The sequence below is a fragment of the Molothrus ater genome, chromosome 26, assembly GCF_012460135.2.
Source record: "Molothrus ater isolate BHLD 08-10-18 breed brown headed cowbird chromosome 26, BPBGC_Mater_1.1, whole genome shotgun sequence".
Lineage (NCBI taxonomy): Eukaryota > Metazoa > Chordata > Aves > Passeriformes > Icteridae > Molothrus > Molothrus ater.
In genome coordinates, this window is record NC_050503.2 from 4,891,162 (window position 1) to 4,916,474 (window position 25,313).

The 25,313-nt window shown below is 58.0% G+C and overlaps 1 protein-coding gene across 2 annotated transcripts; it reads left to right on the top strand.

Moving 5' to 3' along the window:
- The first annotated feature begins 257 nt into the window (after positions 1-257).
- Positions 258-25,086, top strand: SH3GL1 (SH3 domain containing GRB2 like 1, endophilin A2). 2 transcript variants are annotated; one of them, XM_036399454.2, is made up of 10 exons: positions 258-422; positions 16,238-16,306; positions 16,410-16,482; positions 16,965-17,108; positions 18,567-18,700; positions 19,636-19,794; positions 20,197-20,300; positions 20,957-21,075; positions 21,516-21,569; positions 22,899-25,086. In XM_036399454.2, the coding sequence occupies exons 1-10, from the start codon at positions 378-380 to the stop codon at positions 23,093-23,095; spliced, it is 1,098 nt and encodes a 365-aa protein (XP_036255347.1). In that variant the 5' UTR covers positions 258-377; the 3' UTR covers positions 23,096-25,086. The 2 variants fall into 2 exon arrangements, with proteins under 2 accessions (XP_036255347.1, XP_036255348.1); XM_036399455.2 differs by lacking the exon at positions 21,516-21,569.
- The last annotated feature ends 227 nt before the right edge of the window (positions 25,087-25,313 follow it).

A 25,313-nucleotide genomic window follows, 5' to 3' on the forward strand; every position in this document is an offset into this window, starting at 1 on the left:
TGTCGCACACGCGGTCCGCTCCCCGCGGGCAGTGCCGAATCCTTCAGGAGAAATACACAGCTGTAGCACAGTCATCTCCCAACATGACCGCCCGGCCCGCGTGTCGCGACAGAACGATTCTATTCGCCGCTCAGTCGCGCCGCTCGGCGGTTCCGCCCGGCCGGCAGGGGGCGCGCTGGCGGCGCTCCGGCCGGGCCGCTCGGTGGTGGCGGCCGGGGGCGGGGCCGGGTGGCGGCGGAAGCGGCGGCGGGGACGGGCCGGGCAGGGACGGGCGGAGCGTCCTGAGGCTCCCGAGGCTCCCGCCGCCCCCGCTCCAGGTCCTGCCGCCCGCACACCGGCTCCCCGCCGCCACCGGGCCAGGCAGCGGCACCGGCACCATGTCGGTGGCGGGGCTGAAGAAGCAGTTCTACAAAGCGACCCAGGTGAGACACCGGCACCCCGCGCCCGTTCCCGCCGCCGTTGGGCTCCAGGGAGGCCGCTCTTCCCTTGGCGGTTCGGAGAAGCCGTCCCGGCCGCTGCTGCCCCGGCAGTGCCCGCTCCCCGCCGTTATCCCGTCCCGGCATCCCGGTGCTGGGCCCGCCGGGCATCCCCCGGTACCCCCCGGTGTCCAGGGTATCTCCCGGTTCTCAGTGTCGCTCCTGGGGTTCGGTGCGGGGCGTGAGCGGAGCTCAGCAGCCGGGGAGGGAGGCCCGGTTTGGCAGAGCCGTTCTCCGGTGGGACCGGGGAGGGGACCCGGGCACGGAAACTCCTGCGGGGGAAGCGGCGGCTGCGGGGCCGGTGACACCACGGGGGTCCCGGGCGTGCTTCCCTTTCCCTAAACCGGGACGGATCCAGCCTTGAGCCGGAGGGAGCCCCGGGAGCAGCGGCCCCGGTAACCTCGGGAAGCTCCCGGTTCGTGCGGGGCTGGGGAGCCCCGGGCTGGGCAGAGTTCCAGAGGTTCGGGAATTGCCCCCAGGATGGAGGAGTTCATTCATCCTTGGAATTCTTCCCCCGAGTTCCCCGCCCTGGAGGTGCCCAAGGCCCGGCCGGGAGCAGCCTGGCACGCTGCGAGGGGATATTCCATGCAAAGGAATATTCCACGAATTCCAAAGGAATTTCCATGATTCCCTGTGGGAATGGGCCCCAAACAGGGCTCACAAACACCTTTCCCTCTCCTTCAAACGAGGGGAGTCCATCCCCAATCCCCCCGAGCAGAATTCCCTTTCCCAGCGCTTCCTGTTAACAGTTGTGAGCTTTTGTTAATGCATTTTGGGAACGGTTCAGGAATCACAAATCCCCCTCTGCTGCTGCTTTCCTGCCCCTGCTTTGAATTCCAGATAAATTTGGCACGGGTGGTGTTTTCCATCCCTGAGTTTAAACCCTTTCAGCTCATCCCACCCCTGCGTGCAACGTGTGTCGCCTTCCTCCTCGGCTCTGTTTCCCCAAATCCATTTCATTTACCCAGCAAAGCAAAAGAACAAATTCCTGAAGTCATCCTCCACCGCCTTTCCCACCAAACCCATCGTGGGGTGGTGTTTTAGGGTGGTTTTTTCACAACTTCCATGGGGAAAGGTCGTGCTGGGGGCTCGGTGTGGGAGGATTTTGCTGGCCTGGATGTGCTGTGCTGGTGTCAGGAGGTGGAAACCCCTGGGTGACTCAGGACTAACGTGTTCCTAAGCCCAAAAATATCATTTGAAACCCCAGATGAAGCCGTTTTTTGGAGGAATTGCAAATTGCCACCCCTTGCAGTGCTCCAGGGACAGGGACAGAGGTGTCCATGACTTGGAGATGCTCTGACTGGAAACTGGGACTCACTGGTTCCACTTTGGCCATTTTCTTGTCTCCTCCTCCCTTCCTTCCCTTTCCCCCCTTTCTCCCCTTTCTCCCCTCTGGTCCCACTCAGCCCTTGGCTGAAGGAGAGGAGGATTAGTTATTTTTTGGCTCCCTTCAAACCATCAGAAGCTGCCAAAGCCCAACATGTGGAAGATCTTTTCCCTAAAACGTTACGTTTTGTTCCACGTCTGGCCTTAATTGAGGGCAAACAGAGCCAGGAGCGGGGTCTGCAGGGACCCCAGAGGGTTTGGGATCCCTGTCCATGATCCAGGGGGAGCAGGGCTTGGCTCCTGGGGCTCATCCATGTGAATCCTGCAAGCCCACGTCTCCCCTGGGTGAGGCAGCCAGGCGCCCACACGCAGGAGAGAGCCTGGAGTATCCTGGAAAAAAAAAAAAATTAAATTAAATAAATCTGAGTCGTGCTGGCAAATGCTGCAGATGGGGAGCAGCTCTGAGTGTGTCCAGAACAGGTTCTGCCTGTTCACAGCAAACTGTTCTCTAAAAAAAATAAAGCAAGCTGGAGAAAACATCCTGAGGAAGGGGGAGAAAGAAACAGCAGCAGCAGCTTGGAGCTGGGAACAGGGTGGGAAATCCCTGCGTGCCTGGTCCAAGGTTTCATCCAGCCTGGGATTCACAGGGACCTTCTGGTGTGGAAACAGCTTCCTTTGCACCCTTTGGGTTTTGTACAAACTGCTGGGAATCCTCAAATCCTGCAAATCTTCCCAGGCAGTGGGCAGGACAGGCTGCTGCTCCTGGGGAATCCTGAGGGCTGTCACAAGGGGTGGGGAGCAGCACCAGGGCTGCAGGGATCCTGGGATTCCTGCCTCACCTGGAGCAGGAGCAGCTCTTTGGGAACAGGGGGATGCAGGGCTGGGCCTGTGCTGCTCACCTGGAGCAGGAGGAGGTCAGGGGAATCCAGGGATGGATCTGTGCTGCTCACCTGGCACAGGAGCAGCTCTTTGGGAACAGGGGATGCAGGGCTGGGCCTGTGCTGGGATGCAGGGCTGGGTCTGTGCTGCTCACCTAGAGCAGGAAGAGGTCAGGGGAATCCAGGGATGGGTCTGTGCTGCTCACCTGGAACAGGAGGAGGTCAGGGGGATGTAGGGATGGGCCTGTGCTGCTCATCTGGAGCAGGAGGAGGTCAGGGGAATCCAGGGCTGGGTCTGTGCTGGGTCTGTGCTGGGATGGATGCAGGGCTGGGTCTGTGCTGGGATGCAGGGCTGGGTCTGTGCTGGGATGGATGCAGGGCTGGGTCTGTGCTGGGATGGATGCAGGGCTGGGTCTGTGCTGGGATGCAGGGCTGGGTCTGTGCTGGGATGCAGGGCTGGGTCTGTGCTGGGTCTGTGCTGGGATGCAGGGCTGGGTCTGTGCTGGGATGCAGGGCTGGGCCTGTGCTGGGTCTGTGCTGGGCCTGTGCTGGGTCTGTGCTGGGATGCAGGGCTGGGTCTGTGCTGGGATGCAGGGCTGGGCCTGTGCTGGGTCTGTGCTGGGCCTGTGCTGGGTCTGTGCTGGGATGCAGGGCTGGGTCTGTGCTGCTCACCTAGAGCAGGAAGAGGTCAGGGGAATCCAGGGATGGGCCTGTGCTGCTCACCTGGAGCAGGAGGAGCTCTTTGGGAACAGGGAATGCAGGGCTGGGTCTGTGCTGCTCACCTGGAGCAGGAGGAGCTCTCTGGGATGCAGGGCTGGGTCTGTGCTGGGATGCAGGGCTGGGTCTGTGCTGGGATGCAGGGCTGGGTCTGTGCTGGGATGCAGGGCTGGGTCTGTGCTGCTCACCTGGAACAGGAGGAGGTCAGGGGGATGCAGGGCTGGGTCTGTGCTGGGTCTGTGCTGGGATGCAGGGCTGGGTCTGTGCTGCCCTTCCCAGAGCCCAGCTGTGGGTGGGAGCTCTGGGATTCCCAGCCCAGCTGCTGGGGGTGCTGCCCCTGGAGCACAGCAGGGTTTGGGATGGAGGAGAGCTCGGAGCTCCTCTCCTGCCAGCCCCTGGCAGTGCCCAAGGCCAGCTGGGGCTGGGACAGGATGGGATTGAGGTCCCTTCCAAGCCCAGCCAGGCTGGGGCTCAGCCCTGCCATTCCAAACTGGATTAACGTGCTCCCGAGGCCTGTGTGAGCTGAGCCTAAACCCTGCCAGGCCTGCCTGGGCTCAGGAGCTCGTGCTGGCCCAAGCCACAGCCCAGCCTCCTCCTCCTCCTCATCCAGAGCCATTTTCCAGAAGGGGAAAAGGCAAGTGCTAATTAAATCTCAGCAGCCCTTGACACACACACACACATTTCCCTGTGTTTGATGACAGCTCCCAGGGCTTCCAGGGGTATTTTTGGCCATAAAGAGCCCCTTGCTGCCTGCCTGGCCTGGGATGTGCTCCAGAGCCTGGGACAGGCAGCTCAGCCCTTCCCCAGCTCCCTGGGCCAGCAGGGAAAGCTTTCCCTGCCCTGGGAGCTTGCTCCAGGTGCTGCTGTGAGCTGAGGATGTGCTCATGTGTGACACTGAGGGACAGGGTGCACCTGCCAGGGAGGGCATTTCCTCTTTCTTTTGGCCTTTGTGGTCATTCATTGGTCTTGGTGCTGCTGAACTGGGATTTCCTTCACTTCTCCTTGGGTTTCCTTTCTTCCCTCTTCAGCTTTGGTTCCCTCTGTGCTGATTTTGTGCTCTGCTTTCACACGTGGGATTTTTCTTCCCTTTCCCAGGTGAACCTTCCAAAAGCTCCTTTTATTTTTTGTTCATTTTGGCTTTTTTTTTTCTTTTTTTTTTTTGATATTAACTCAGCCCTGCTCCCATTGGCCTCTCCAGGCTTTCTCTTGGAGGTGTCTTTGGGGTGGTTTGGGTTGGAAGCTCGTCCTACCCCATGGGCAGGGACACCTTGCACTGCCCCAGGCTGCTCCAAGCCTTGGGCACTCGCAGGGATGAGGGGGCTGGCAGTGCCTGGAGGTGCCCAAGGTCCTGGAGAATCCACCAGGAGAGTCTGGATTGCTCCTGCCTCCAAGAAAAGCCTTGTAACCCCCTGTCCCAGGGGGGGCTGCAGGGATGGGGCAGGCACAGCATCTTTGGGAAGCTGTGCCAGGGCCTCAGCACCCTGTGAGCAAAGAGGGGAGCAGGGAGTTGCTGTGGGAGGGGTTTGGCAGCATCAGCCTCTGAGCTCCTTATCTGTACATGGGAATTTGGACTGGCAAGTCGAGGGATTTTGCTGATTCCTGCCAGCCTGGAGCCTCCTGCCAACCTCTGTCCCACAGCACTGATGTTTCTGTATTAACATTAACCTGGGCTGGATTCCCCTGCAGCTCCTGGCTTTATCTTTCCACATGAATCTGCTCCTGAGGCTGGGGCAAAGCTGGATTTGCTGGGGTGACATCCCAGAGCATCCTCCCCTGGCTCCTGCAGCAGTGCTGGCCCTGGGGAGGGCTCTCCTGGTGCTGTGTTTGCAGATCCACAGGGAAAGGGGGGCTCAGGGCAGACCTCACCCCTCTGCACAGCTCCCTGGAGGGGGACAGGGCTCAGCCTGCCAGGGAACGAGTGACAGGAGGGAGGAAACGGCCTCACTGGGGCTGAAATTTGATATTGATGCAAATTTTTCCATGGAAAAGGCTGTGAGGCATTGGAGCAGGCTGCCCAGGGCAGTGGTGGAGCCCCAGCCCTGAAGTGCTCAAAAGCCACGTTGGATGTGGCAGCTGGGGACACAGTGCTGAGCCTGGTGCTGGGCTGGACTCAGGGCTCCTGAAGCTCCTTTCCAGCCTTGCCCATTCCATGATTCCACCTGTGGCAGGTGGAAAGCAGAGGCTGAGTGTCCCCAAAGCTCGTGGGGACAGGGATGAGGCGCCAGGGCATCCCTTCAGGGCTGCCTGGACACTCACAGAGGTGCCTGGGCCACATCCAGGGGAAAACCTGCAGCCAGGATGTTTCCCTGTGGATTCCCTCTCCTTGTCCTGGGTGATTTCCATCAAAACCCTGTCCCTGCACTGGCTGGTCAATCATTGCTGGAGCTCAGCAGCCCCACAACCAAAGAGGTTTCATTTTTTCCAGGATTGTTTCTCTGCAGAGTTTCCTATAAATTGGCGTTTCCCCCCCTCCATTTTAGGGTTGTTTTTGCAGACAGCAACGGGAGCTCTGATTCCTGGAAGGCAGAGACAAAAAGCAGAGCTGGGAAAGTCCAGCTCTCCATATCCTGCTCTGTTTGCTCCCCTTCCCGTGGCTGATGTCAGAGCAGGGAAAGTGTTATCCTGTGCCTGCAGCTGGGGGAATCTGGGCTCAGGGCAGGAGCTGTGACTCAGGGGGGGTCATGTGGTGCTGGGATGCTGAATCCACGTCATGAAATCCTGGATTTATCCAGCTGCTTGCACAGGGGATGCTTCCTGCCTGAGCAAAAGGAAATCCTTCCTCCCCCTTTTCCCTGCCACTGCTTTCCTCCTGGGAAAGAGCAAAATGAGGATGAGCTCAGGCAGCCCTGCCTTGTCAAAGCTGATTCATTTCTTTAGCACTTTGTTGGGGTTTTTTTTCCCCTCCTTCTTCCTCCTCTCCCCCAATCCCTGCTCATGCCAGTGCCTTTTGCAGGGCTCCCAGCCCCATCCCTGTGGGAATAGCAGGGCTGGGCAGGGAGCAGGGCAGCTCCTCCTGCCTGACACTGCAGAAACCCCAGTGCCAAGATCCAGCTGGTGCCTGCAGGGATGTGAGGGGCTGATCCTGCTGGATCCCTGCTGCTGGCCCTCCCAGGCAGGATGGAGAACTCCTGAGAAGCCCAGAAATGTAAGAAATCCCTAATCCACGTGGTTTTGACTGTGTAATTCCAGCTGAACTCATTCACATGGAAACTCATCCCAGCCCTGGGTGTTTCATAAGACTCTGAGGTTGCTGTCCCTGCTCCTTCCCATCCTTAACTGCACAGATTCACCCAGCCTGGGATGTGGTGCCTGGAGTGGCAGCAGGCAGGAGGCTGATGCTGTCATTTCCTGTGGATCTGCTCCCTCTGAGCTGTGCCATGGCCGTGTCCCAGCCTTCATCCCTGGGTCAGATGGGAAAGATCCAGCTCATGGCCCTTGGAGAACCCCACAGCATCCCAGAGCTTCCCTTTTCCTAAGCTGCTCCATGACAGGACCTAGTGCAGGATCCAGCCCATCCTGGCCTCTCCCTGGCATTATAAAAAGTGCTAATTAATATTTTTTTCCAGATTTCCTTTTCCTGTTCCCCTCAGCCCCATCCCTGCATGCAGTGATCCCGTGGCTTTCAGCAAAGGGCCTGGCCCAGACTCAGAGCTGGGGCTTCCTCTCCTGCTTTTGGGGCTGGCAGTGCCTGGAGGTGCCCAAGGTCCTGGAGAATCCATCAGGAGAGTCTGGATTACTCCTGCCTCCAAGAAAAGCCTTAACCCCCCCTCCCAGCATTGCCACCAATAGCTAATTAATAGAACCAGTCCTTTTAAAGCCATTGGGAATTTTAGGATCTCCTAATGCCTGGCTATTAATAAAGTTCATGGTACTGTCACTAATTAAATTGCTTTTCTGCTCCATAGGAGAAAAAAAAGATGAGTTAAACATCTCCATAATGAAATTCTGTCTTTGAGACAGAAGGTTAAATTTGCATGATTAAAGCTTTAAAGGGCTTTTCCTAATTGAGAAAATGCTTCATAATTCATCCTAGAGCCTGAAAACCCGGCTGCACCCCCTGGCTGGGCCAGACTTTATTCTGCAGTGATAATTTATTAACCACTTTCCTGACCAAATCTGGTTTGGCATCCCAGGATTAGCTGCATTTAAACTTTATTTTCCCACTTTCATGATGAAAAAGGCAGAAGAAGGGTAAACAATTACCCACACCCAAAGCAAATCCACTGCAGGAGAAGGTGCTGGGTTGTTTTGGGTTTTTTTTTTTTTTCCTGATCTTCTTCCCTGGATTAGGAACCATCTTTTGCTGCTGCCGTGTGTCTGAGGGAGCGGGGGCAGCACAAATGCAGAGTGCCAGATGCTGGAGCAGCTCCTGTCCCAGTAAAGCTCCTCCTGATTGTACTGGGGGAGTTAGAAAGGGCAAAGGCTCTGGCCTTTTGTGCCTGCCTGGGATAAAACATCATCCAAATGTCATCTCCCAGCATTTCTGGGCCACCTCTGGCTCTGCCTGCAGGGCTGCAGGGCAGGAAGGGCCACAGTGATGCCACAGTGATGCCACAGTGATGCCACAGTGATGCCAAGTGCTGGGGGGGGATTTTATCCCAATTAAACCATCCCAAAATGAGTCTCAGTGTGCAGCGAGGGGGAAAAACAGATTCAGCAGCACCTTGGATGGGCTGGAAGCTGCCAGAAGCCCTGGGATGTGGGGAGGGCCCTGGTGCAGCTCTGCAGGAGCTGATGCAGGAGTTTAATCCAACCCTGGCAGCCTTAGGGGTGCTGGGGTCGCTCCTTCCCGCTCTCCCTTTCCTTAGGATGCTGTGCTCTGCTCTGATAGCCACAGAGCTTTTCCTAGAATTCAAAGGAACAAGGAAAGCAAGTGTTTACAGTGTCCTCAGCCACTTCTGTCCCCTTTGATGTGTGAGCCCTGCTCCCGGTGTGAAACGTGCTGTGCGTGGGGCTCTCCCAGCCAGCCCACGCCGGGAGCAGGACTTTGCCTTCCTCTGGGGGGATTTGGATCGTGTTTGATCTCCCTGATGGCTGTAGAGCCGTGTCCCAGCAGCTCTTTGTGTCACCAGCTCTGTGTGTCCCACCAGCCTGGCTTGCTCCCCTCATCCTGCAAATCCAGAGGTTTTCTGGCTCCTTCCCAGCTCCTGACTTGCCTCCTGCTGTACCCCAGCTTTGGGTGATCCCAGCACCTCAGGGAGGTGTTTCTCCTGGTTTTCACAGCTTGGTGTTCTCTCCAGGGATTTACAGGTGTCTTACACCCTCCTTTCCCTCTTTTGCCCCTTGTTTTTTGGGAAATCCCTCAGAGCTGACCCTCCAAATGCTGACTGCAGGACAAGGCTGCCGCGTGCTCCTCCTGAAGCTTTGCAGCTGGGAAAAAAACCCAAGGATTGCAATTCCTAGGAGGCACTTTCAGTGCTTTGCACTTTTCTATCCCATCTCAGGAGCAACTCCAGAGCAGCTCCAAGGCTCCAGGGCGAGGAGCCTCTGCTGCCCCGGCTCCTGGGGCCGGGTGGAGCTGCCCAGGAGTGATGGCTCAGCAGCTTTGGAAAAGCCAGGCTGTGATTCACTGGGGCAGGACACGGGCAGGCTGTGCAGGAAGTCTGGATGCAAGGCCACTATTCCATGTTTCCCCTCAGTTTACTGAACTTCCTCTCAGTTGCTGAAGTCACTGGAAGCCCGTGAGGGGAGATCACTGCTGGGAGAGAGGAGCTGCTGCTGCTGCTCCTGGTGTGTTTGTGTTTTCCCTGGAATTTGACCCAATTCTATTTATTTTTTTTCTCCCCAGCTGAGTAGAAATTGTGTCTGGTTTGGTTCAGAGCGTGTGAGAAATAATAACAGGAGAAAACAGGATGCAAATGGCTGCTGGGAGGTGCCCCCATCCATCCCTCCAGCACGAGCATTCCAAGACCCCTATGGAAACCTTGGGTTGTGCCCTTCTCTGTCTCCTGCTGGAAAAAGGAGCTGGGAGATCACCCCAATGAGCAGGGACCTGGTGGTGAGCAGGGTTTGGGCTCTGCCCTGCAGCCCAGGAGAGCAGGAATTCCCAAAGCCGGGAGGAGGGAGCAGCTGCATTGCAGAGCATCCTCCCGGTGCCCTTGGCTGGCCCAGCCCCGGGGCTGCTGCTGCAATCCCGGGTTTGCCTTTAATTCCCGCTGTCCTCGTTCCTGCAGCCCATCTGCTGGATGGAGATGAGTCACCCGAGCCCGAGGAGGAGGAGGAGGGCTGGCAGGTGGCTCCTGGAAAGCCGCCTGTGCAGCTCTTCCCTGCCCTTTCCATAGGATAAGATTACGACCCGAGGTCACTGGGAAGCCTCTCCTCCTCTGCAGAGGGAAGGGAAGGAGCTGCTCATTGTTCCAGCCTGACCTTCCTGCTCCAGATCAAGGAATTCCTGTGGTGCTGCAGGGAGGGGAGAGATCCCAGCCTCAGCTGCTGAGGGGGTGGGAAGCTCGGGGTGTTCCGAGCCACGTTTTTCCCTGAGCACGTGTCTGGAGGCAGCCAAGTACCTCCAGTGCCTTGGCACGAGTCTGTTCCAAGGCAGAGACTCCCTGGTTCCATCATGGGGCTCGTCCCCAGCACTTGGGTGCAAGGCTCAGCCAGGACTGGCCTCTCGTGGAAGATGGGAATGGGAAAATGGCAGGGAAGGAACTGCAGGAGAGGGCTGAGAGTTGGGTAATGGGGTGGAAACGTCCCTGGGAGCTGTTTGTCTGGAAGATCTGACAGTGGAGGGGCTGCTGGAGTGTCCAGGTGCCCCCAGACAGGTCAGATCCTGGGGATGGCATTTGGAGCCAGCAACAGGGTGTGCTCAGAGGGGCTGGAGCCTGAGAGCAGCTGCTGCTCCTCCTCCTCCTCCTCTGCTTTGCCAGGAGGGGATGTGAAAAATCCCAGAGTGGTTTGGGTTGGAAGGGACCTTGAAGGTCACGGAGTCCCCCCCTGCCATGGCAGGGACACCCTGGACTGTCCCAGGCTGCTCCAAGCCCCGGCCTTGGGCAGTGCCAGGGATGGGGCAGCCTGTGGGAGCTCGGGAGGGTGCCTCCCTCTTCCAAGGCTGGAGGTAATTGTTCCTCCCTCCTCTGCACAACAAACACTGGGATCTGTTTTCTTCTGCTCAAAGTAGGTCAGGAGTTGCTCAGATCAGTGTGAGCTGTGCTGTGGGTGTGCCCAGCTCACCCCAACCCGGGCTGCCTGCTGCTCTGGGGCAGGCACAGGGCTGGGATCCTGGGATGGGATCCTGGGATGGGCTGAGCCCAGCAGGGCTGGGATCCTGGGATAGGCTGAGCCCAGCAGGGATCCTGGGATGGGATCCTGGGATGGGATCCTGGGATAGGCTGAGCCCAGCAGGGCTGGGATCCCAGGATTGGATCCTGAGATAAGCTGAGCCCAGCAAGGCTGGGATCCTGCAATGGGATCCTGGGATAGGCTGAGCCCAGCAGGGGTGGGATCCTGGGATGGGATCCTGGGATAGCCTGAGCCCAGCAGAGCTTTGATCCCAGGATGGGCTGATCCCACCAGGGCTGGGATCCCAGGATGGCCCAGGAACCCTCCCAGGACCAGCTGGTTCTGCAGGGAGCTCCATGGAGCCGTGTGGGGCATTCCAGGAGAACCCCCAGGCTTTTCCAGGCTGCAGCTGGGCTGGTTGTGTTTTTCCAGGAGGTTTTGGGACCTTTCCAACCCTGCCATTGCCAAGCCCCACTGGCTGAGTGGCTGAAGGCCTTTGCTGTGTTCCCAAGCTCCCACACACACACGGAGCTGGGCAGGGTCACGTTGGCTCTGAGGGATGGTGGGGATGACCCAAAGTGAAGCTGAATGCCAGGGAGTCACACCCTGCTGAGCTGGGGAGGTGCTGGTGCCTCTATTTAGGCTTCATGGAGCATCCCACAAATTAAACTGGGCACCAGCAATCCCAGTTAACCCTGGGTTTCCTTCACTCCTTCTCCTGCGCCAAACTTTGGGGGCTCAAAACATTCCCACCCCTTTTTCCCTGGGTTTGTGGGCTGGGATGAAGGGAGCCAGGCTAGAGCTGCTTCTCTCTTTGCTCATCTGTGGGTTTGTTTCTGTATTTCTTGAGGGGAACTTGCTGTTGGGAGGGTGGAGGGGAGGAAGAGGAAGGCTTTGATACCCCAGAGTCTGCAGGAATAAGGTTTTCAGTCGACTGTAGGGAACTGTTTTGATTGCAAGGATGGCAAATGTTTGATGTGTTATAAATAGGGCTGACTGCGATGGAAAAAAGAAAGCGAGTTTCAAAAGAAAAAAAAAACCCTGATTTTTGGGTTTCTCTTGTGTGTTTTGCTTGTTTGAGGCTGAGGGAATTAGGGATAATTTTCCGTTTTAAAATATTTAAAGGCTGGAGAGCAAAATATCAAAATCTGTGAAATCCCATGGGGGAGCTGGTGATTAGCAGAGAATAACACAGACTTGGGCTCCCTCATCCATGAGCTGGGCAGATGAGACCTTCAGGGTGGATGTGCTGGAATCTGCCCTCAGCTGGGGAACTTTGGCTGCTGGCACCTTCCCAGGTTTATCAGGGATTTTGCTGATGGTGCAGCCCAAAAATCACCTTTGATTCTCCACATCTTTCCCACCTCTCCACCTGGAATGATGCAGGAATTCCTCAGCTGGGACTGCCCAGCTCTGCTCCCACAATCTCTCCTAATCCTCCCTGCTCCTGAATTTACCCAGGCACATCCCAGCCAGCCTGGGAGCTGGGAGCAGCATTCTCGTGTTCCTTCCCCAGCCCAGCTGCCAGGAGAATCCCTGTGCATCCCTCCTTGCCCTTTTCCATGCACACACACCATTCCTGCCTCTCCCCTGGCCACCCTGGCTCTTTCCAACAATGGTTCTTTCATTCCTGAGATCTTCCCCCACAAGGGGAGCTCGGGATTGTTCCCATTCCCACGCCCCTGCCAAGGAATCTGCAGGAATCCCCTGTGAGCTCCAAAACAAAGCTGTGGAGCGAGGCTGGAGCAGCCTTGAGTGGAGAGGGGCTGTATCCAATCCCTCTGGATGAGCTCTGCCAAGGAATCTGCCAAGGAATCTGAAGGAATCTGCAGGAATCCCCTGTGAGCTCCAGAATGAAGCTGTGGAGCGAGGCTGGAGCAGCTTTGAGAGGAGAGGGGCCATGTCCAATCCCTCTGGATGGGCCCTGCCAAGGAATCTACAGGAATCTGCCAAGGAATCTACCAAGGAATCCCCCCTGAGCTCCAAAACAAAGCTGTGGAGCGAGGCTGGAGCAGCCTTGGCTGGACAGGGGCCGTGCCCAGTCCCTGTGGATGAGCTCTCCTGAGGATGAGCCTGGCTGGATGCTGAGCTCCCAGGAATGCTCCCTGCACCCCAGCAAGCTGAGGCAGTGCTCCCATCTCGGGCTGGAGCTGTCTGGGGCCCACTGGAGCTGTGACATTTTACTGGAGCACAGCTGGAAGTGAGGGCTGAGAGCTCCTGGCCCTCAGCTCAGCCCTCAGCCCTCACCTCCCTTGCAGGACCTGTGGGTGGAATTCCAGGTGAAATACCTGCCAGGAGCAGCCAAGTGGGAGCAGATTGTATCTGCCCAGTGCCAGCTGCAGCGCCCTGGGCCAATATTTGCTCTGGGAGGTGTTTGGCCAAAAGCTCAGGCTCTCAGTGCTCCCAGGGTGAACCCCTTGGATGTTTCCCATCCACAGACCAGGGAGGCCAGACTTGTTCTGCTCTTCCACTCCCAGGAAATGTTTGGTTTGGTTTGGTTTGGTTTGGTTTGGTTTGGTTTGGTTTGGTTTGGTTTGGTTTGATTTTTAACCATTTCCATGTCTGCCCTCATCCCTTCCCAGTCTGGCTTCAGGAGAGGTGAGATCCCAGCTGGGGAGCAGGGATGTATCCCAAGCCTTCTCCTGGCTCCTCAGGAAATCAAAATGCAGAAAAACTGCCAGCACATCCTCCAAAAAGCCCCATAGCTGCTTCCTGGGGGAAGGGGCTGCTGGAATCTGCAGCACCAGCATTCCTCCAGCTGCCTTCCTTAGGCCAAGCAATGGATGGATAAACCCTTCCTCCCTTCCTTCCTTCCTTCCATGGATCCTGGAGAGGTCAGTGCTGGCCAGGGGAAGGCAGGCACCCCCTTCCCATCCTTCCCAGGCCCTTTGGGGTCAGTGCTGGCCAGGGGAAGGCAGGCACCCCCTTCCCATCCTTCCCAGGCCCTCTGGGGGCAGCACCATGGCATTCACAATGGGCACTTTGGGAATTCAGCTCCCTGAGTGTGCTGAGGCTCCAGGTCAAACAAGGAACCAGTGGCAGCTCCTCCAGGCTCGTGTCTGGGGGATCTGTGTGGCTTTGTCTCCCTTCCTGATGGGTTTGGGGGTGTGGGGATGGGGGTCCCTCCTCCTTTCCTCCCATGCTGACGCCTCCCAGTTTAATTAGAGCCAGCAGGGAGAGAACCTCAATCTTATTATTCCCTCCCAGCAGGGCAGCAGCAGCATTTCTTGGACGTCAAAAGGAGGATTAAATTAGTCTGGAAATGAGGGGGTTTTGCTTCCTTCACTTCTCTGGGCTCTCCAGAGGGTGTGGAGCCTCCAGAATCACTGTGGTGATGGATTCTGTAGCCTGGCACGCAGGCCCCTCGGAGCAAAGTCCTGCCAGGGGTTATTTACAGCTTCCCAGGCCACAAATCCAGGGAGGAAAGTGGGATTGGAAGCGCTTGGGATGGCTGCAGCCTTCCCAGGTGTGTTAGGGAGCAGTGCAGGCTGCCAGGGCTGCCACCTCGGTGGAAGGGATCCCGTTCTGGCTGTGGGATTCTTGGCAGGGGACAGGGGTGGCAGCTGGGGCAGAGCTGTGCCCTGCTGAGCTTGTCCTGGCAGGCCTGGCAGCTGCTCCTGGGCCGTTTTCCAGGCTCGAGAGAGAAGCGTGCCTGCCCAGCTCGGGGCTGGGGTGTGGAGCAGGCGGCCAAGGAAAGCAGGAAATCACACTCAGATGGGTTCTGGGGCACCTGGGGTGATGGGATCCCCTGGAGCTGCTTCTGAGGGCTGGGCATGGCATGGCAGGGAGCAGAGAATGGGAGCAGGGACTGGGGAGCAGGGATTGAGAGCAGGGATTGGGGAGCAGGGAATGGGAGCAAGGAATGGGGAGCAGGGATTGAGAGCAGGGATTGGGAGCAGGGACTGAAAGCAGGGATTGGGGAGCAGGGAATGGGAGCAAGGAATGGGGAGCAGGGATTGAGAGCAGGGATTGGGAGCAGGGACTGAAAGCAGGGATTGGGGAGCAGGGAATGGGCAGCAAGGAATAAGAGCAGGGAATGGGGAGCATGGAGCAGGGATTGGGAGCAGGGATTGGGGAGCACGGAGCAAAGATTGCCCAGCCTGGTCCACTCTGGCTGTGTCCTCTGTCCCTTATCAGAGGGTTAAAGTAGGAGAGTGAAATCCAGAGCTGGGTGAGCCAAGAGAGATTTCCTTCCCTTCCTTTCTCTTTTTCCTTGCCTATCTCTTTCTTCCCTTCCCTGTGGCTGGTTTGGGGTCTCCAGGTGCTTCTGAACCTGGATAATTCCCTAAAGGGATCCCTCCCCCTCTTCCTCAGAAAACATCCAGCCCCATTTTGTATCCTCACGGGAGCAGGAGTGTTCCAGAGGAAGAAAGCCTCGATAAAAATCAAATATTTGATGTTGGAGTAAACAAACCCGATTGTTCCTTCAGATCTGGAGTTTTCAGCACAAACAGGAGGAATCCTGGCAATGCCCCGGGGCAGGCCTGGAGCCCTGGGAGCCAGTGCCAGGTTTCCCAGACCACTTTGGATGTCTGGATGGGGAATTTGCTGTTGTTTGGAGCAAAATAATCTCTAATTGCTCCCCACAGCTCCCTGACAGGAGGGTGGAGCCAGGTGGGGGTCGGGCTCTGCTCCCAGGGAACAGCAGGACAAGAGGAAACGGCCTCACATTGCACCAGGGAAGGTTTAGGTTGGGAATCAGGGGAAAATTGTTCATGGAAAGGGTGGCCAGGCATTGGCACAGCTGCCCAGAGCAGTGCTGGAGTCCCCATCTCTGGAGGTGCCCAAAAATCACACAGATGTGGCACCTGGGGACATGGGTTACAGGTGGGCATGGTCAGACTCCATGATCTTGGAGGTCTTTTCCAACCTCAGCCATTCCATGGTTCCAATTTTGGCCAATTCCCGTGTCCTGCATCCCCAGGCAGTGCAGGGGCTGGGAAGGGAACATTTTCCTGCCTGGGCTGCAGGAGGATGGACAGAAGGACACTCTGGGGGGGTTACTGGGGGCATTGGTCACCCCTGGGCAGGGAATGCTGCGGGTCAGGGGCTGGGGCTGTTCTTGGACCGAGGGATCCCCTCAAGAGGCTGCTGAGCCTTCCCATGAAATGAGCCCTGACTTCCCAGCTTGTCAAACATCTCCTCTGACAAAGGATTCCAGCCCCTTGTCCCAGATGCCGAGCTGCTCCAGCAGTCCCAGAGTGGTGGCTGTGCTCTCCCCCCAGGCTCCTCTGTGCTGCCTGCTGGGAGCTGAGTGTGTTCATTCCCTGTTTACTTGGATTTTGCTGTGTGTGAAACCGAGTCCTTGGCTCCAAATGGAGCTGAGAGACGTTTGTGCTGCTTGTTTTTTCCAGCAGGCGTTGGAGTTGGAGCCGTGGGCTGGGATTTTGGGAGCTGTGGAGCTCCTGGTGGGTGAGGAACATCCTGACTGAGCCAAGCTTTGGGTGCTCGGAGACGTTTGGGGGTTTGGTGGGGTTTTTTTGAGGGGCTTGGGGTGTTCCTGCTGCCTCCTTTCTCTTGCAGGTGCTGTGTGGACCCTCCCTGTTCCCATTCTGGGAATTCCTCCTTGAGGTGGGAAGGTTCAATCAGTGCCTGATCCTCATCTCTTCCCTTTCTCCACAGCTGGTCAGCGAGAAGGTCGGAGGGGCCGAAGGGACCAAGTTAGATGATGACTTCAAGGAGATGGAAAAGGTGAGTGGGGAAACCAGAGGAATCCCCAAAATGACCCCATGGCTCCTGTGGGATTGGCTGAATCCCTGAGCTGATCCTCCCTGGGCTCCTGTCTCTCCTGCAGAAAGTGGACGTGACCAGCAAGGCTGTCACAGAAGTGCTGACCAGAACCATAGAGTACCTCCAGCCCAACCCAGGTGAGGGCCTGCACCTGCCCTGTCCCCTTCCCAGGGAGATCAGGGAGATCCCTTTTGCTCCAGGTCCGGAGCAGGGGGAGATCTGGGTTACCCCTCTTGCCCTGAATCCAGATGCAGCTTTTGCCTCAGACTCAGAGAGGCCCTAAGGGGACCCGTTTTTCTCAGAATGTCCAGGAAAAGTGGTGTTTCTGGGCTGGGAAGGGGTGGCTGGCTCTGTCAGGCCCTGCATCCTTCCAGCCAGCTGCTCTAGAGAGCACTCCAGGGACCCTGGGAGGGCTGGGGAAACTCCTTTGGCCTTCCCTGACCAAGCAGTGGGGAACTATTTTTGCTCTGTGTCTTGGAAAAGAACCGAGGGATATTCCTGGGGGATGGAGACAATGGAGCCTCTTGGCTTTGGGTGTAGAAAGGTGGGGGGGAACAAACCTGCTGAGGGCTGCAGGGAATGCAGAGGGGGCAGAGGCTGAGGTGTTTGTGTGTGGCAGCTTCCAGAGCCAAGCTCACCATGCTCAACACGATGTCCAAGATCCGCGGGCAGGTGAAGAACCCCGGCTACCCCCAGTCCGAGGGGCTGCTGGGGGAGTGCATGATCCGCTATGGGAAGGAGCTGGGAGAGGATTCCAACTTTGGTGAGTGCCCCCTGGGCCTGGGGAGGGGGAGTGGGGCAGGCTCCTGCTTCACTTCTGAGCCGGCACTCTGAATTCCGAAAGGGTTGGGGGGAATTTTGTGGCACTGAGCAGCGCGTGGGGCTTAAAAGGGGTTCAGAAACTTCCAGAGTGAGCAGATTTCTAGGGAAAGAGAGGAGGTTTAGATGGGATATTGGAAAAAATTCCTGCCTGTGAGGAGGGTCAGGCCCTGGCACAGGGTGCCCAGAGCAGCTGTGGCTGCCCCTGGATCCCTGGAAGTGTCCAAGGCCAGGCTGGAGCAGTCTGGGATAGTGGAAGGTGGGACTGGATGGGCTTTAAGCTCCTTCCATTCCATCCCAAACCATTCTGTTATTCTGTGATCCCAGGTATGCTGGATCTCAATCCACTTTCTTATTAAACCCTGAGATAAATTTGCACATAAAATAAAAACTTCCCTCCAAACTGAGCAGCGAAGCAGGAACGGGACAGAGCAAGACTGGGAGTTTCACACAGCTCTGAAGGATCCCTTCCAACCCAAACCTTGCTGTGATTCCATGGGGAGGCTGAAGCCAAGAAATCTTCTTGGCTCTTCCTTGGAGCCACGTGTGACTGGCAGGGAGGAGGGGGTGAAGCCTTTTGGTGACATCAGTTTTAATCCCCTGGAACCTCAGCCAGGCACGTGATGGCCCCCTGGCAGCACAGCTGGCTCTGCCAGGCCAGGGAGGAGCTGCCTTGCCTCAGGAAAATTAAAAACCTCTGGCTGCTTTTAGAACTGACAGAGGATTTTGGAGATCCTCCTCCCTGGCCAGCTCAGAGCTCTGCATCAGTCCTGGCTCACAGGGACTGAGGAGAGCAAGGGAAGGAAGCTTTTAGGAGTGCACAGCAAACTCTATTTCCTTAATGGCCTCCTTAAAGCAGCATTGAGGACTCCATCCCTCCCTTCCAGGTTATTCAGAGTTATTACAATTGAAATAACACTTCTGGTCTATTGATTTTTCCAGCTGGACAGTGGAGAGATGTTTTCCCTTGACCCTCTCTCTCACTCATGTATTTTCCTGTGTTCATGCTCTGCTGAAATTGTTGTTTTGCCAAAGCTGCACAGGAATAATTTCATCTCTAAATGTTTCCTCTGCACTAAAAAGCCAGCTCTGAATATGCTTTGCTGCAAGTCTGCCTGGCTTAAGTGCCAGAGTGGCCAGAGCCTTAGAAAAGGATGGAACTGAACAGGTTTCAGTGAGTGACCCTGAGCTCTGGGACTGCCCAAGGCCAGCTTGGAGCAACCTGGGACGGCGGAAGGTGGCACGGCATGGGCTTTAGTGTCCTTCCAACCCACACCACTGCAGGATTGTGGGACACACAAGGGCTTCCTGGTGAGAAGGAAGAAGGGAGGGATGTGAGGCAGGTCCCTGGGCTCAGGCTGTGTTTGATTCCCTGTCCCTGTCCCTGTCCCTGTCCCTGCAGGGGACGCGCTCCTCGACGCCGGCGAATCCATGAAGCGCCTGGCGGAGGTGAAGGACTCGCTGGACATCGAGGTCAAACAAAACTTCATTGATCCCCTGCAGAACCTGTGTGACAAGGACCTGAAAGAGATCCAGGTAAACCCCCCTGTGCTTTGCTCTCCTCTCATCTCCCTGCTCTCTGGGCTCTTTGGCTGTTGGGGCACGGAGCTGCCTGCTCTGCAGTGCTGGGAACCAGGGGCTGGCAGGAATTGCCTGCACTCTGTGTGTGTTTTATCCCTCCAGACTCTCTGGTATTTCCTCCCTGCTCAGCGCTGCTCCTGCTGCTCCTGAGCAGCCCAAAAGGCTGCATGCAGGTTGGAATGGTTCTCCATTTGCCGTGTTTGGTGGAGGGTGCCATGGGAATACATCCCAACACCCCTTCTGGGCTTGCTGAATTGGGTTCTCAGTGCTGGGAGCTTCCAGATGGGATCAATTTGGGCTCCAAGCTCTGAGCAAGCTCCCCTCAGGTCTCTACTCAGCGTCCCAAGGAGCTCTCTGGGGTCTCACTGGGAGAACAGGGAGCTCAGCAGCTCAGACAAGTGCAGGCCCTGTAACAGGATCCATCCCAACCTCCACTTCCCCAGGCCAGTCTCCTGAGGGAGTTTTCACTGTCACTGCTGTCCTGGATGAAATAACCACCAAGTTACCTCAGTGCCTGTCTGTACCCATTTCCATGGGGCTGCTTTAAACATCCCTACCCTAAGATCCAGGAGTGCAGTGCCCAGAACCCACCTTGCTGCTGTCCAGAGATCCCTGCAGCTCCTGAGGAGCTGAAAGGAGCAGCACAGCTCTTCACCTTCCCAAAAAGCTTCTGTGGGGAGCAGACCTGGGCTGCTCTGCAGCCTTTTCCTCAGTGGAAAGGGTCTGGAGTTGTTCCTCCATCACACCCCGGGGCCTCTCTCCTACCTGGAGCAAAGGTGGGAGCCACAGGAGATCAGGTTTCTGACACCAATGAACTCAGCCTGTAACTGGAGCTGCCCTCCCAAGCCTCTGGCTTCTCCCTCTTCCCTGCTCTCTCCATCCTCCCCCAGCACCACCTCAAGAAGCTGGAAGGGAGGCGCCTGGACTTCGACTACAAGAAGAAGCGGCAGGGCAAGATCCCCGACGAGGAGCTGCGACAGGCCATGGAGAAGTTTGAGGAGTCCAAGGAAGTGGCAGAGACCAGCATGCACAACCTCCTGGAGACAGATGTGAGTGTGGGAGGGCAGAGCTGGGGCCTTCTGTGTCCCTGGGCTGGCATCTCTTGAGGGAGGCACTGATTACACACCAGTTCCCACTCCTCCCAAGTGTGGTTCTGCTCTGGGAAAGCCCAAATCTGACATGACAGCCCTTTGCTTAGCCCCTGACCCAGCTCTTGGCCAGAGCAGAACCCATGCCTGGCACCAAACAGGCTCCTCTCGGGGTGGTGGGGGATCAGTTTGGGAGGTAACCCAGCTGGAAAGAGTTTGGGAAGGATTTCCCAGCTGGCAAACCCAGTGTGGCAGGAATGGGCTCTGTCCTGGCAGTCTCAGCCAAATCCCAGAGCCCCTCCTGGGCTGCCCCAGGAGTGTGCAGCCGTGAGCAGGTGCTGATGCCAGCCTGGTGTTGCCCAGATCGAGCAGGTGAGCCAGCTGTCAGCCCTGGTGGATGCCCAGCTGGATTACCACAGGCAGGCCGTGCAGATCCTGGACGAGCTGGCCGAGAAGCTCAAGCGCAGGTGAGTCCCTGTGGTTCCTCTGGAAACCCCTGAGTCCCCCTTGGAATCACAGAGTCCCACAAGGGATGGGGTGGGAAGGGACCTTGGGGCTCACAGAGCAGGGACACCTTCGCTACCCCAGGTTGCTCTGAGCCCTGTCCAACCTGGCCTTGATAAAGCCAATTCCTTTGGCTGTTCCAGGTGGGATTTGGATTTAGTTGGGTGTCTGATCCAGCCCAAATCCTGGCTGAGGAAGAAGGCTCGTCCCACCTCTCCTTCCTCAGCCTCTCCACTCTGGGGAGGATCTGGCAGTGCTGCCCTGCTGCTCTTCCCTCCTGGGAGAAACTGCAGAGTGGATCCTGTGCCTCTCAATTGGGAGGAGCTGGGAGGACCCTGCCAAGTCTGAGCTTTCAAACTACAGCACGAGTGTCCTCTGCTGGCCTGAATTCCTGAGCACTCCACAGCAAAACCTGGGATGTGTGGGCCCTGTCGAAGGGCAGATCCCAAACCCTGGGGAAGTCCCACCTTGCAAAGGCTCCAGCACAGGCACTTGTGCACATCCCTGTCTCCAAACCCCTTCCTGCCCTGTGCAGCCCCCCAGGAGGATAAGCAGCGTGTTGATCCCCTCCTGTTGCACTCCTCATTGCACTGAGCCACGTTGCTTTTCCCTGTCCCAGGATGAGGGAGGCCTCCTCACGTCCCAAGCGGGAATACAAACCCAAGCCCAGGGAGACCTACGACTTCAGGGAGCCTGACCAGTCCAACGGGGGCTTCTCCTGCAACCCCACCCCCAAAGGTAACCTTGTCCCAGGTGCTCACTGCTGCCTCTGGAGCAGCCTCCCAGGGAAGGAGGGCATCTGCTCTGCCTGCACAGGATGTCCCTGCTGTGCTGGATGCTCCTGCACGAGCCTGTGGCTCTGGAAAACATCAGGAATGCCTCTAGATCGGGCTCTTTTCTCCTGGGACCCAGGAGCCTTTGCTGTGTTGGCTTTGGGGATGTGCCAGAGGGGTCTCCAGCCTGGGCCTCTCGCTGTCAGTGCCAGACAGGAAAACTGAAGCCTCCATTCCTCCCTCCCTCCTCGTCTTCCCTCCCGCTGCATCCCTCCCTCCCTCCCTGATCCTGGCGGGTTCCTAACAGCATGGGGGCCCTGCTGTTCCTGCTGACAGACCCCTGGGGGCCCTGCCTGCCCCTGTCTCCCGTTGGTTTAAGCACGTCTCTCTTTTGTTTGGAAGCAGCTTCCGCCTCTTTCCGGTCGGACAAGCCGTCCCGGGCCTCCGTCAGGAGTATCCGTGAGTTTCCTCCCTCTGCACTGCTCCCTGTGTGTCCCTCCTGCCTGCTCCTCCCTCCTGCTGCTGCTGCTGCTCCTTGGAGCTGCTCATCCCTCCGTGCTGAGCCTGAGCTGAGTCCTGAATTAACCCAGCCACACTCCAGTGGGATTTTTTGGGAGGTTTTGCACCCCCAAAAGTGGGGCCTGGCTCGCCCGGAGGAGCTGCAGCAGCTCCCAGCACCCAGGCATGTCCTGATCCCCAGGGATCAGGTGTTTTCCCACCAGACATCAGACACCTCAAGGATTTCCCTGTTCTTACAAGCACCCAGCCTGGATCTCTCCCCCTCCTGCTCCCCGTGTCCCTGTGGAAGGCTGGAGGGAGGAGGCAGAGCCTCAGCTCATGGAGTTTGTGGGGTGTGGGGTCTGTGGTTCTTCCTTCAGGACCTTGGGATCCTGGGGCTGGGGCTTGGAGCTGTTGTGCTGGGAAGGAGCCTGGAGCAGGGCCGTGCTGGTGGGGCCAGCCTGGTGGTTTGGGGAGTTCTCTCAAGCCCATTGATGTCTGGCTGCTGCTTGTGGTGATTTCTGAGTGCTCTTCCCATGCTGGGCCCTCCCTTGCTGTGGGTCCTGGAATCATGGAATGCTTTGGGTTGGGAGGGACCTTCAAGACCATCTCATTCCACCCCTGCCATGGGCAGGGACACCTTCCACTGTCCCAGGCTGCCCCAAGCCCTGTCCAACCTGGCCTGGGACACTTGCAGGGATGTGCCCTTGCTGCCATTCCCTTGCCCTGGCTGGGACAGCCCCAGCACAGTGGGGAGGGCTGGGGGGTCCTGCAGGCCCTGGAGGTCTCTCTTAGCTCTGTCCCTTCCCACTGGGATCCTCCCAGCTCCAAGGCTGAGTCCCAAAATGTCAGTGCACGGAGTGAGCAGCAGGAAATCCCACAGAAAATCCCTTTGCAGCCAAAAGGTGATGCTTAAATCCTGGAGCTGAGCTGGGGGAATGAGATTTTGGGCTTCTTCTGAGTTTTGAGGGGCTGCTCACGGATTTGGAGACCCGTGGCCAGGCAGGCAGCTGCTGTCCTGTCCCCCTCAGGTGTGGGGTGACCCCTCCAGAGTCCCCCTCCATGTCCAACCCCACCACCGAGCTCCGGGGCAGGTTCTCAGCTTGTCTGTGACCCCTCTGAGGCTGGGACGCAGGAGGAGCAGGCAGGAGCAGCAGTCGGCTCTGGGAGGCAGCGCGGGACCTGCAGGGAGCAGCGAGGGGCAGCGGCGCCAGCCCCCCGGTCCTGGCAGGAGTGCCCGGTGCCAGGGCACTGTGGGGTCCCGCTGATGTGTCCCCACTGTCCCCGCAGCCCCCCTGGACCAGCCCTGCTGCAAAGCCCTCTACGACTTCGAGCCCGAGAACGACGGCGAGCTGGGCTTCAAGGAGGGCGACATCATCACCCTGACGAACCAGATCGACGAGAACTGGTACGAGGGGATGATCCACGGCCAGTCCGGCTTCTTCCCGCTCAACTACGTGGAAGTGCTGGTCCCGCTACCTCAGTGAAACGGCGCCGCTCCGCCCCGAGTGTCCCGAGCTCCATTCCAGCTCCAGCCCCGCCCTCCCCGCCTCCCCTCGCGGCCAGGCGCTACCAGGGAACAAACCAGAAGGGTCCCACGGCCCCTTCCCCACGTGAATTTGGTTCTTTTCTTTTTTTTTTTTTTCCTTTTTTTTTTTTTTGTCCTTCTGGTGCTTGAACTTCGGTACTTTGTGCGCCCCCAGCCCCGGCCGTGCCACCGGCACTGCCCTGTCCTTGTCCTTGTCCTTGTCCCTGTCCCTCCCCACTTCCCGTCTTTCCTGTGGGTCCAGCACGTGGATGAGGCAGGTGGGAGAGCCAGGATGTGTCCCAGGACGGGTGGCACAGCCAGGATGTGTTCTGGGCACAGGTGACACAGCCAGGATGTGTCCTGGGCACAGGGGGCACAGCCAGGATGTGTCCCAGGCATGGGTGGCACAGCCAGGATGTGTTCTGGGCACAGGTGGCACAGCCAGGATGTGTCCTGGGTACAGGGGGCACAGCCAGGATGTGTCCTGGGTACAGGGGGCACAGCCAGGATGTATCCTGGGCACAGGGGGCACAGCCAGGATGTGTCCTGGGTTCAGGGGGCACAGCCACGATGTGTCCTGGGCACAGGGGGCACAGCCAGGATGTGTCCTGGGTACAGGGGTGACCCCAGTGGCACAGCCAGGATTTGTCCTGGGTTCAGGGGGCACAGCCAGGATGTGTCCTGGGCACAGGGATGGCCCCAGGGCAGGGCAGCCCCGGCCCCACCTTCCTGCCCCAGCCAAGGCTGCCCCTGTCCCCATGGATCCCAGAGGGATCAGGGGAGGGGAGCTGGGGCACAGCAACACTAAAACACCCAGAGAACACTAACACAGCCCTGCAGGGCAGGAGCTGAGCCCTGCCTGGGGCTCAGAGCCATCCCTGGCGCTCAGAGCCATCCCTGCCCATCCTGGAGGGACAGCAGGGATGTCCCCTGCTCGCCTGGCCCCCTCCCCACAGAGCTCAACCCCAGGAGGGGGGGGTGCTCCTTCTGCCCGTGGTTTTTTCCTGAACCTCAGGCTTTTCCTGCTCCAAACTCTCCCAAGTCAGTCCCACCTGCAGGATCACCTGCAAGGGGAGGAACTGGGCCATAGCCCAGGCTGTCTCTGTGGTGGGGCAGAGGTCACGGCTCCTCTGCCCTTCCTGGGAACCCCTCCTGTGGCTGGAGCTCACCTGGCCCTCAGGTGCCTTCCCTGCACCCCCAGCCTGCCCCAGCCACCCTCCCTGGGGGCCAGGCCCCCTCTGCCCTGCATTGCTGGGAGAAGGGATGGTTCATCTCGGTGGCTCTTCTGCCAGCCCTTCTCCCTCAGCTGTGCTTTCCCCGGCCAGGAGGTGGGCACGGGCTTGGGGTGGGGCTGCAGGGCAGCATTTGCTGGGCTCTGTGGTTTCCCTCGCTGCAAAAGTGGATTCTGCCTCTCGTGGGGCTGGGATGGGCCCTGCTGGGTGAGCCCCAGCTGTGCAGGGCTGTGCTGCAGCACCTCTGTCCCTGCTGCTCTGTGAGCCCCAGCTGTGCAGGGCTGTGCTGCAGCACCCCTGTCCCTGTCCCTGTCCCTGTCCCTGCTGCTCCTGCTCCCGTTCTCTGTAAGGATTTGGTCCGTGCATGTCCACATGTGTCTGACCCCCCCAGCAGTGACCCCGGCCCCGGGGGGGGGCACAGGGCAGCCCCCCCTGCTCCCAGCAGGGCAGGGAGCCCAGGGGACCGGAGTCCTGGGGGCCCTTCCCTCTGTCCCCTCCCCGGTGGGGGACACTGGCTCCCGCTCAGGTGGATTGAAACGCGTTCTCTCAGCTGGGACACCTTGCTAGATCTTTTTTTTGGGTTTTGTTTGTTTTGGGTTATTTTGTTTTTTTGGTTTTTTTTAATGGTTTCTCCTGGTTTTTAGGGGAAAGAAATGATGACCCACAATTCTTGACTTGTATCTCTGAATGAAAGTATTAAATGTTTTCTTCTTTCTAAGGGCTGCCTTGTGGAGTCAGGGAATGGCTGGGATGGGATGGCACCTGGAAGGTCATGGGCAGGGACACCTCCCACTGCCCCAGGCTGCTCCAGTCCCCATCCAACCTGGCCTTGGGCACTGCCCGGGATCCAGGGGCAGCCACAGCTGTGCCAGGGCCTGCCCACCCTCCCGCTCCCAGGGAGGAATTCCCTCGCACATCCCCTTAGTCCAGGCCATGGCAGGATGT

Coding starts and splice junctions, on each gene's coding strand:
- SH3GL1 (XM_036399454.2), top strand. CDS start 378: ATGTCGGTGGCGGGGCTGAAGAAGCAGTTCTACAAAGCGACCCAG. Junction 423..16,237: donor AGTTCTACAAAGCGACCCAG/GTGAGACACCGG, acceptor CTTTCTCCACAG/CTGGTCAGCGAGAAGGTCGG. Junction 18,701..19,635: donor AGGACCTGAAAGAGATCCAG/GTAAACCCCCCT, acceptor ATCCTCCCCCAG/CACCACCTCAAGAAGCTGGA.